Raw genomic sequence first — 12422 nt, forward strand, 5'->3', positions numbered from 1 at the left:
AGTACTTACCACTGAGTCACACCCCAACCCTTTTCATTTTTTGAGACAGGGTCTTACTAAGTTGCTTAGGGCCCTGCTAAATTGCTGAGGCTGTCTTTGAACTTGGAATCCTTCTGTCTCAGCCTCTTGAGTTGCTGGAATTACAGGTGTGTGCCACCATGCCCAGCAATAGTTTAATTTTTTACTTAAATTATTTGTGGCTGGAATTTAAAAGTAGCCTTTGAAGGCTGATCAGAAGCTACTAACAGCCCTGTATTACATGTAACAGGGCCATAACCCTCTCTCCAAGCTCCTCAAGGATTTCTGAAAAATTTAGCTACTCTATTTGTGTTGCTTGTAAGTGACAGGCAATCTTCTGTGTACATGGTGACTTTTTTATTTCAATGCTGCATCATAGTATAGTCTTTCTGGAGATGTTTTATCCAGAGCCAGGGCTTGGCACAAACTGGATGCTCAATTTGTATATTCTGAATGGATGGAATATAGATCCATCATGGCTCAGAACACTGATACATGGCTCAAAATGTTTTAGAGCTGAGGAAATACGGCAAGTTCCTGGCATGGTACTCAATCCCTCTCTAGAACTAACTTTATGTGGGAGAAAACCGTAGCAACAATAGTACGGTCCTCCTAGGCTGCAGGCTGCAAGTCTGCCCTACCACAGAGAATTCTCTGCTATCAATAACAGTGATGATACTGAGCCCTCACTGTGAGCCACTCACCACTAGCTACTCTTCACTAATGCCTTTATGTCTTGCCGCAAATTCATGGTGTGGAATCCATTTTGCTCTTGTTACAGACAAGGAAATTGCTACAAAGCCAGTGTGGTTCCAGGTGTTCCTTCTAGGAACAGCATGAAGAGAGAAGAGGTAAACCCTGTAGGAGGCCTTCCTTAAGGGCCCAGCAAATCCATGATGACTCACAAGTGGTAGGGCTGGCAATCTAACATTCAAGTCTTCAGTCCATATCCTTAACCACGGTCCCACACTACCTTCAGGAAAGCACAGTATAGCTTTAGAAGGGTGGGAAGCACCATAATTTAGGTTCTTTGGATTCTTTTTTTCTTTTTTTAAAGAGCTACTTAAATAGAAGCTCCCTAGGAAGAGATCTCTGACTGTTTTGCTCCCCATTGTATTCCAGGGACCCAGTGCTTGCACTGAGGATACTCAGTGGACATATCAAAATGAACAAAAAGATGTGTGAACAGTATAGTGAGCTCATGAAGTGGGCCTAAGAAAGGGCAGTGACATCATTCAGTTATAACCACTTTACCTGGAGCTTGCTCTGCAACTGAGAGACTTGCAGAAAAAATTGCTACTGTATTTATGTTGCTTGGTAAGTGCTACACATCCATACATCTGTGAGGGCCACACATCATAAATGCCCAAGCCCTGTGCAAATCCAGTACATCTGGGGAGGAACCAGATTCCTTCCTGCTGTATAAAGCGTCCACTATGGTGGATCTCATGGGTCATGACTCCAGTGACAAGTATTAATAAATTAATTCATTCAGACATTCAGTCATTCAGAAACATCTTCTGATGCTTGGTTTAGTTCCAGGTATTTATGGTATAAAGGCTTCATATCTCTTACAAGAGGAGTTGGATTCCCAGGTGTTCCTTGTATTGTTATTCTTTACATTGTATACATATTTTACAAATGTTCTTATATTCTTGATAAACATCAATTCAATATTTAATTAAAATAAAAATTTAGAACAGATAGAGATCAAGTTTAGATTAAAAACAGATGTGCAAACAAATCACTGCAAAACACATTGCTGCATGTTCTGGGGGAAGACAGAAGCTTCAGACAGCTTCTGGATGGGAAGACATCTACACTAGGTCTCAAAAGATGGGCTATTTTTCCTGTTGTGAAAGGGCAAGTTAGGCAGAGAGAAGAGCATAGGAAAAGTCCCAGAGTCATGTTAGAGAATGCTTCATCTAGGTGGCTGTACATGGCAGTTGTGGCAGATATAAATCACTGCTATTTCCAACACCTAGAACAGTTCCCAGCAATAATGTGTGTTGAACTACCTGAATGAATTGAGAAGCTCAAAGTTAAAATGGGAAGGGCCAAGACAGCAGGGTCTCTAAGGTTTCCAAACAGGAGGGTGTTTGCTTTATGCCAAGGAGAAGAAGATGGTAGAGGGAGGGAATTGTGTGAGGATAAGGCAATAGTTCAGCAGATAGTCCACAGGATGAGAGGAAGGGAGGGTACAGCAGGGGTGTTTTGGCTTGAACTCCAGGGAGTAGTGTTCTTTTTAACCGAAATAGGGAACCCAGGGGGAGAAGGCAATTGGTGGATGGGAGCTTAAGAGCAAAATCACAAGTTTAGGTTTGGTTGTGTAAAATAAGGATGGAGGCAAGAGACATAGGAAGGGTCACAATTCAGGGGTTCAATTCAGACCAGTCTAGAGATTTTTATCTGGGAGAATTAAGGGTTCAGATCACAGTAATTTCAGGAATATAGATCACCCACAGAGCAGTAGTCCAGGAAAACCTGTGGGGAGCACCAATGTTTATGGGAATAGAGGAGATGCCAGAAACAGGGCCGTCAGGGAAAGAAGGACAAAAGAAAATAACCCCACAGGGTAGAGAAGTTTCTGTGAGGGAGAGCATCCAATGATGTCATGAGCCATGATGAATCTACACGTCCATGAGGGCCACACATCATAAAGGTCCCAATCCAGTACATCTGGGGAGGAGTCAGATTCCTCTCCTGCTGTACAAAAGGTCCACCATGGTGGATCTCAGGGGTCATGACTGGGAACAAATCTCATGTGAGCCAGGGTGATAGGAACAGCGTGAAGAGGGAAGAGGTAAGCCCTGGGGAAGAGGTAAGCCCGGTAGGAGGCCCTCCTTAAGGGGCACACACAAAAGTCTCCAGGATAATATGGCTGCTGAGCAGAAGAAAGGAGGGAGCAGGGAAAAGGAGAGGGAGGTGTCTATAGGCCTCATCCTAGAAAAGACTTACTCAGGTGGTCATGGATTTAGCAGTGAAGCCCCTTGAGGCCACTGTTCCTTCTAGGAGCCTCAGGGAATCCTATTACTTGGGGAGGGCTGGGTAAAGATGGTATAAAAGGATGGGGAAGGGACACTGGCATAAAGCAGAAAAGATATAGGGAGAAGGAGGCTGGGGGAGAAGGAAGAAGAGTGAAGATTAAAGAGTGGCTGGAAGTCAAAAAGGAAACTGAGAATACCTTATCAAGAGACAAACTTTGTTAGCTGGGCACGGTGGTACACCCTTGTAATCCCAGAAGCTCTGAAGGCTGAGGCAGGAGGATTAGGAGTTCAAAGCCAGTCTCAGCAAAAGTGAGGTGCTAAGTAGCTCAGTGAGACCCTGACTCTAAATAAAAATACAAAAATAGGGCTGGGGATGTGGCTCAGTGGTTGAGTGTCCCTGAGTTTAATCCCTGGTACCCCCCCCCCCGCAAAAAAAAAAAAAGAGACAAACTTTTTTTAAAGGTGGCCAAGAAAGATAGAGGACATAGAAATTCCCTGATTTTGGGTTAGGGGTGTGGCTCAGTGATAGAATGCTTGCCCAGCATGCATGAGGCCCTGGGTTCATTCTCCAACACTGAAAAGGAAAGGAAGAGAAAAGGAAATAAATGAAATTCCATGATTTCTACCAGTTTTTCTTCTTTTCAACAATTAGGGTTATTAACGGCTTAGAGACCATCTTAACATGGTTTGCCAGGGAAGGGTCACCCTGGTCACAGGAAGGCTGCAGGAAAAGGAGTACAGCAAATTCAGTCAGCTTCTCTCACCAATCTTCAGTACCTCCCATACCATGACCAGTACTGGGACTACAATAGTACTAGACTAGACTACAGTACTAGACTACAATGCAGTATAGTACTAGACTACAATAGTCAGAAACACCCAGGAAAAGACATGAGGCTCACAAGCTCTAGTAACTAAAAGATGCTCTAGATACCAGGTAAGGGCAGGGATGTAGCCATAATCCACAGAGGGAAGCAGGTTGAATCTGCTATGTTAGCTACCTTCAGGGCCTATTAGGGTTGAAGCAGACTAGAAGGAAAAACAGGGAAGTGTGGAGCTAGGAGGGTGGGGAAGGGGTAGTTGGGGGATGGTCCAGAAGGAAATGAGCTCCTCACAGAAACATTCTAGAGAGTACCCCCTACCATCTCCAGTTGAACATTTCAAAGATAAATGATTCACATTAATAAGCTGTCTTTGGTCACCAGGAGGTGGGTAGTGAACTTATGAAAACTGTTTCTCTAAGTCAGAGCAGCTGGAAGAACCCTATAGCTTCAAACAAGGTTTTGATAAATTCATGGATGACCTTTATGTAATAGGCAATTATGGCTGGGAAGATGCTGTGAGGACTCTTTCCTTTGGGGGCTATCCCCAGTGGTCCCTGCACACACAGGTAGAGAAACAGAAGCTGTGGAAAGATGGATGCCAGATCCAGCTCCTATATTCTGAAGCTCCTCTCTTGGGAATGGATGTGGAAATTCAGAAGTTGACTTAGAAAAAAATTCCAGTTTTTATGCAAGAAAAATATTTCTTTACCCAGCCTTCTGGCCAGAGGCCTTGTGCCTCTTCAATGGTGTGCCCCTATCAATAAAACATGCATCTCCAATATATGAATATTTATCTACTAAATACATACATTTCTACTATTAATAAAACACCTCCCCAAATATAAAAGTTTTAAAGGATGAGCTAGAAAATAAACATAAAAAGGAGTTTTCATATTCTCTGCCTTGTTCCCTCTCTCCCCACCCTCTGCCACACATGTCCTAGTTTGGAGGCCACCACTGAGGAACTTCTTAAATTCCCAATCCTCGATCTTTAAAAGAGTCTTTAAAGTCTTTGTTGGTTGCCCAGATCAGATTCTCTCCTGTCCCCAGCTCTCCCCATGGACAGTATACTTAGGTCAGTGACAGGGAGGCCCCATACCATCAAGGGTTGGCTTCACCATGTTTCCTGATTGCCTGGAGACAAAAAGAATCTGCTCCTTAATGGCAACAGCACAGGGATGAGTGTCTCCATAACACTCAGGCTCAGAAGGAAGATGTGATTTGACAAGAAGCAGTAGGGGATGATCTGTTGGCTGTGGAGGGAAGATACTACATCTAGGATTCCTGGGCAGAGTAGGAGGTCATGCTACAAGAGGAACTCCCTAACAAGCTAACATCTTTCTTTCCTAACTTCCCAGTTCCTTTAATTTGCAACCCTACTCTGAGGGTAAATTTCTGAGACCCAAAATATCCCAGAGTAACCCAGACAGTCAGCTCCTCCTTAATACAGGTAAGGACAAAGCAGAATGCTGGCCTGATGACAGCTCCCTCAGCAGGTGTATACAAATGCACTTGGGCATACAAGCGCTCACACTCCTAGTTGACAAACCCACATGAAAGAACATTAGTGTTGTATAGGTACACTCATCCTTTCCACTCTGAAGCATCTGGCAGAAACTTTCTGTTGCCAAACAAGCCTCAGGAGGTTGCAGGCCAGTCTCTTTGGGCCAGTGAGAATGTGGTTAAAGCATTGATCTCTGGATGCTATGCTACTGCTGAGGGAGAGTTCAGAATAGGACAGCAGTTGGATCAGCAAGGGACAATGTGGCAAGAGGGCCTAATAGGAACAAGTAATGCTGCCACCAAACATAGGACAGATGAAGCTGCCAACTATTACTTCAATTAAGAGCAAGCCTTGGGAACTTCATCCCCCAGCCTTGAGAGCTGAGTGGGTTTATTAGGTTGAGAATATCCCTCAGGATAATCTGATTTGGCTTTGGTTTCCTTCAGGGCCAACCAGTCTCCAGAATCCAGAGCAAGGATGGGAAACTTTCCACTAACTCCAATTAATTGGTAGTAACATCCTGGAGGACTAGGTTTGGGAAGGATCAATGGGAAAGATCTTTGCCTTCAGTTAAGCCCAAAGGCCATGGACTTGTCATTGTGATGTAGAATAAAACCAAACCTTTAGGCCTACCTCAAGTGATAACCATCCAGCTTATTAGAGTGACTCATTCAGAATTAGGCAGGCCCATCTCAGACCAAGCTCATCCTCCTCTAGAAAGAGATCCGAGACTATACAGTGGTGGTTCATGTAGTATTTACCCTTGCCCTTCCCTCAATCCCCTTTTCACTTACATCCCATGGCTTTCCCAGAGTCATAAAAGCTGGATGTGGGCATAAGAAAGCTGAAGCATCAAATGCCAGAAGCTCAGTATAACTTAGAAGACTGAATGTCTCTTGTTCTATGGTGCCTGTGATGGGCCTTGTATGAAAGATGACTTACCTAAAGGTGAGTGAGTGGTGGATACAATCCTCTTAGCCTAAGAACTTTGTTGTATGGTTATCATTACCATTTATGTCTTGTGGAGTTTATATCTAGAAGTCTTATTTATTTATTTATTCATTTAGAAAGAACTCATAGGAACCATACAATATGAGTACTTGAATGTCTGAACATTTCTTCGTGAGACCTTTTTTTTTGAATTTTTTATTTTTTAGTTCTCGGCGGACAAAACATCTTTGTTTGTATGTGGTGCTGAGGATCGAACCCGGGCCGCACGCATGCCAGACGAGCGTGCTACCGCTTGAGCCACATCCCCAGCCCCCTTCGTGAGACCTTTAAACTTGAACAGTTTGGTTGAATATAAAATTATGAGTTTATAATCTTTCCCTGAGAACTCTGCAAATATGTCCATTCCTTTTTTCTATCACTGGTCATTCTAGCTGAGAGCACTCCAGGCCAGCCTGTTTTTTCTCCCTTTATAGATATATTAACTTTTCCCCTCTGGATGCAATAGAACTCTTTCTTTTTGAAGTCTGGTAACTTCAACAAGATATGTGGATTTTCTTATGTTTTGTTTTACAGTCTGGGAACTAAAGGCAGCTGCATTCACAGCCACCCACACATACTCTTTTAAGACAGGGTATTGCCAACTTGCCTAGACAGAATTTAAAATTGTGATTCTCCTGCCTCAGTCTCCCAAGTAGCTGAGATTACAGGCATACACCATCATGTCTGGCACATCAAGATATGTTTTTGCATTGAGTACTCTATTTTTCCTAAAATTCAGTATGGCCTTTCAGTCTAAAGACTTATGTTTCTTTTATTTCAGCAGATGCAGTTTTCTTCTATTGTATCTTTCAATCTTTCTGTGTTCCACTTATTTTATTCTCTTCTCCAGGGATACCAATTAAATATATTTGAATTTCCTTTGTCTCTCATTGTCCTGACTGCAGGCAACCCATGATCTGCCCCTCCCCATATGCCAAATTCTGCTTAATTCCTTAGGCAACTTCATAGCCCCAGTTACTCTTTGGCATCACATAGAGTTCAGAGATGCTCTCTAAGATTCACCAGGTATGTTTGCTTTGCTAACCAGTCCAAGATGAGGTTATTGTTTTGGCCTCTGGACTCTGAGCTCTTTGCCCTGGTTCCATAAAACCAAATTTCCCTGCCTAGGAACCTCCCTCATCCTGAACTGATTTTCCTGTACTTGGAAGCCATTCTTTATTCATTATATTTCAGTTTAGGGGTGTTTATTAGTTTTGTTGAAGGTGGAGTTCTTTCTTCTGTTTCTTGTTCTTCTTGTAATTTTTAGTTAGTTCAGTAAAGAGACTCAACAATGAGATGCTTTTACTTAATCATATTTAACCAGAAGACATTTTACGACCCAAAACAAAGATGTTTTTCTGTGGCTTCCATCTGTGCAAGTTCTGAATTTTCTAAAGCATGGGCCAATTTACAAGATCTTAATATCAGTGGGGAAAAATACATATTCATAAACATTTATTTTTCAGGTGGTACCCAGACCTCTGGAAGGCCATGGTGGCCAAACTCCTTAATGGCTGATTTGGCCTTTAATCAGTAGGCCCCTACTTATCACATCTGCCTTGTCTCTTGATTTTCACCCACATACCCGCTGCATGTAAGTCCTGCCTGAGACTTGAGAGCTCACTGACAAGCCAGGTACTTTCCTGCATCCATGCCTATAGGTTCTCCAAAGGGCTAGCTGAATGCCTCCACAGAGCCTTATAAACTTGATATCTGGTGTGGAGCCTCCCTAAGGTCTCCTTCCATATGCACTGGGGCCAGTGCTGCCTTCCCCCACCAGATTGAGAACCCCATGAGGGTGGGGTTCCTAGAACTTAATGTAGTTGCAGTCCCCATTTGCTAATTGAAAGAAGCAGAAGTTTCACAGACTATTTTAATTAACTGATGAAAAATAATTTGTAATTAGGCAAGGTTTGTAGAAAATGACCCTGCTAAAGCTTTTTTTAGGTGAGTTAGTCATATTTATACCATTCATAATTTACAAGAGTCTGGTTCAACCATTTATTCACAAATTCCCAGGGGAAATGAGACAAAGATTGAGTTTTACTACAATGCATAAAAGAACTGATTTATTTAGCTAGACCCCAGTAAAAGAGAAGGTGTTAGAGCTTTGCAATCAATGCCCTGATACCCTGCTTATACATCAAACTCGAGTTACAGCTCATTAGCAGGAGATTCCTGGGGGAGTAAGGATAGGTGGGGATACATGCTGGGGGCCAAAAGGGCAAGAGGAGAGAAGAGAAGGTAGGCAGGTGTCCAGACCAGAAAGTCACTATCTAGAGCTGAGACCCAGATCAGCAACTCCTTGAAGTGTTCTTGCCATCACTTCCCAGGCTTTCCAGATGGTCCTGACCTTCAGGACACCTGAAGAAATGAGAACTCCAATCTTAGGGACCCTTTATTTTTAGGCATCATCAGGACTGAACCCAAGATGCTGACATTTAGGCAAATTATAGTGCATCCCTACACCAAGATCTGTAGCATACATAACATTTGAGTCTTGAGGAACTTCCTGGCCTGTCCAATCTGGAGTGACTGGGACACCCTTCAATAGTGCTTCCAGGCCAACCAGGTATCTCTACAGACTCCCCTAATAGGTTCAGCTTTTTGAAGGGATACCTGGCCAGTCAGGTAAATTCTTAGCCACTTTTTCACAGCCTTCTTAGGAGCCTTAGTCCCAGAGCTAGCCCTCTGCTTACATTTCCTGGTCCTGTCTTCTGGGAGTATGATGGTTCCCAAATGTGGAGTTCTGACCCAACCCAAACTACTGAGTCTCTACTCTCCTCCCAGTTCCAAGCTTGAGGACATCTGCACTGGGAGCTCACAAGATCACAACTTTAAGTTTGGTAGTGTCCCAGTTTCCTGATCCAGGGTGAGTATATGTGTATAAGCTCCTAAAACTAGAAAGCTCTAACCAGAAGTCAGAAATAATTGCATAAAGCTGAGCCAGCTTTCCCCAGGTTCTAGCTACTGCAAATTCTACTACTATAGCTCTTTATCAAGGATACAGTGCTGTGTGTGTCAGCTCTCTTCCAAATTCTGCTGCAAACATGAAGTAAAAGATAAGTCAAGAGAAAACTGAAAGACTTTGTGATTATAGATATACCAGGTCCCAGCCCTGCTACCCCTGCCTCCAAGAGGACAGAAGCCTGGACTCTGGCCCAGAAACCTCACAATTTCTGCCCAGTCTTCAGACCCAATGTTGAAGAGACACTCAGAACTCCACCTTCCTGTGAGGATTTCCAGGACACATTCTTAGCCCCCAAAGATGGTTAAGAGCCTATTTTACATCTAGCCTTACTCTAGTTTTAGGAAGGGAGACAGGACCAACAGTACAGTTAGCGAGATAACCTAGTTATCTACATCACTAATACATGAATACTACATGAATACAGTAGGCTGAATACCTACTGTACTTTGGGTACTGGGCTAGACCTACAAATACCCCAGTGTATGAAGCATTCTAGAACCTGCTGTTTGAGACTTACAGAAAAATTCTACCTGGCATGGAAACCTCTTGACTTCCTCTACCCATTCCCAAAGGGAGTCAATAGAAAGCAAAAACCATGTCTATAGTCTATTTGGGGGGCCCTCCTGTCCCCCCCCAAAAAAAATTATCTAGCCAGGCACAATGGCACATGCAGTAATTCCTGCTACTTCAGAGATTGAGGCAGGAGGATCACAAGTTTGAGAGAAGTCTAGGCAACTTAGCCCCAGTCTGGGGCTGGAACTCAGTGGCAGAGCACTTGCCTAGCATGTGTGAAGCCCTGGGTTTGATACTTAGAACTACATATAAAAATAAATAAAATAAAGGCATGTTGTCCATCTACAACTACAAAAAAAAAATTTAGGAATTAAAAAAAAATAAAAGGCTGGGGAAGTAGCTTAATGGTAGAGTGACCCTGGGTTCAATCTTCAGTGCCACAAAAAAAAAAAAAAAAAAAAAAAAAAAACAAGTAAGAAAAATCTCTTTATCCAGAAATCAAGGTTTCATGATTTAATTTTTTAAAAATATTTATTTTTTAGGTGTAGTTGGACACAATGCCTTTATTTTATTTACTTATTTTTATGTGGTGATGAGGATTGAACCCAGTGCCTCGCAAGTGCTAGGTGAGCGCTCTACCATTGAACTACAACCCTTGATTTAAATTTTTTTAAATATTTTTTTTAGTTATAGTTGGGCACAATACCTTTATTTTGTTTATTTTTATGTGGTGCTGAGGATTAAACCCAGTGCCTCACACATGCTAGGCAAGTGCTCTACCTCTGAGCCACAACCCCAGCCCCATTGATTTAATTTTTTTTTTCTTTTTTTTGTACTGGGGACTGAACCCAAGGGCGCTTTACCACTGAGCCACATCCATAGCCCTTATAAAATATTTTATTTAGAGATAGGGTCTTGCTGAGTTGCTTAGGCCCTTGCTAAGTTGCTGAGGCTGGCTTTGAATTTGTGATCCTCTTGGCTCTGCCTCCTGAGCTACTGCTTTTTAAAAATTTAAACTAGATTAAAAAATGTTACTAGCAATATCCTTCTTACTTTTCATGCTTTTATATAAGAACAAAGAAAACTTATCTGTTACTCAAAAATGATAAAATAAAATTGTGATTGGGGATCATTGCTTGTCTTTAGTTTTAGCTCTGAATAAAATAGAGTCAAAACTTTTTTTAAGAGAGAGAGAGAGAGAATTAATTTTTTTAATATTTATTTTTTAATTTTCAGTGGACACAACATTTTTTTTTAATGTGGTGCTGAGGATCGAACCCAGCACCCCACGCATGCCAGGCGAGCGCTACTGCTTGAGCCACAACCCCAGCCCTCAAAACTTTCTTATCACAACTCATCCATGGACTCACCCTGTGGGCACTTAGCTCTGAGCACTGTGTTAGCTCTTGGGCAGGGATGTTTCAATGGCTAAAGAATGCTATGTTGGACAAAGGACCCATAGCACTGGTCTAGAGTCCAGCAGTGCTAGGCACTAGAAATGACAAAAGAACAAAACTCTCAGAACACTACCTACATCTTGTAATTGCAAATCTATTGAAATCTAAAGGATTCAAACAAGTGATCTCACATACAAAACTCCATCTATCATACTCAAAATAATGGGAACTTGAATGTGCACATGTATGTGTTTGTGGTAGGGGGAAAGGTAGTGATCCTCCCAGAAGGAAAGATGAATGAGGGCTGGTAAGGCCAAAGCAAACCCTGGCAGAAGACAAGGGAAGAAGAACCATTCCAAAGAATAATGGACTGTCTGGCTTTCTTCCACACTGTTACCACTGAGTCCTAAGAATCTGGCACAGGGCCCACCCAGAGCAGGGCTAAGTAAATGTCTGTGGACTGAATGACCAACAGACTGAGGTTGGTTGGTCAGGAAATCAGGTTCTCTGTCATAGTAGTTGTCAACACACTGGGCATAGGAGACAAGACCCACTGCAATCAACTTGGGGCCTGCCAGGCATCCTGGTCCACTGACAGATAAATGTCCAGGAGAAGAAATCTGAAGTGTGGGTTCAGAGACACAAGGGACGGCCCTGCTCAGACATGTCACTCAGAAAGCAAGCTTAAAAAAGGCTCGGCTTGGGCTGGAGTTGTGGCTCAGTGATAGAACGCTTGCCTGGCATGTGTGAGGCACTGATTTCGATTCTCAGCACTGCATATAAATAAATTAATTAAAAAATAATAAAAAGGTCCACTGACAAGATGTAGTGTGTGTGTGTGTGTGTGTGTGTGTGTGTACACACACACACATATATCTTTATATATATGGCTTTCCTATGACAGTAGCCACAACCTCAACTACACTTGAGAAGACTTGTACAGACCACATTGAGCTAGGTGCTTAATCTTCCCACAAGGAAGTGCAAGGGTGATGTCCTTCGACAGCACTTCCAGTGTTACCACCCCACCCTGGTGTGCTTACCTGCACCCTTCAAAGCTCCTCTGTCTAGGCAGTTTCCTCTTCCTGAATTGCCTGCAGACAGGGATTCCTGAGGCTCCTTGCCTGGCCCCACATTTATCAGCTCATGCTCTAATCTCTGTTTACAAGATCCTTTGCTTAGAACCCTAGCTCAAGCATCTTGCCCTGTATGAGTCTT

General features: G+C 42.8%; 1 protein-coding gene across 1 annotated transcript in view; it reads right to left on the reverse strand.

Moving 5' to 3' along the window:
- The window catches only part of Bsn (bassoon presynaptic cytomatrix protein), a 98077-nt gene that overhangs the window by 39558 nt on the left and 46097 nt on the right, over positions 1–12422 (reverse strand). Inside the window, exon 3 of the mRNA XM_076868342.2 lies at positions 8650–8657. Coding sequence (XP_076724457.2) covers positions 8650–8657 — 8 coding nt within the window. The remainder of the gene's footprint in view (positions 1–8649; positions 8658–12422) is intronic.

Source organism: Callospermophilus lateralis, chromosome 10 (assembly GCF_048772815.1).
Source record: "Callospermophilus lateralis isolate mCalLat2 chromosome 10, mCalLat2.hap1, whole genome shotgun sequence".
In the NCBI taxonomy this organism is placed as follows: Eukaryota; Metazoa; Chordata; class Mammalia; order Rodentia; family Sciuridae; genus Callospermophilus; species Callospermophilus lateralis.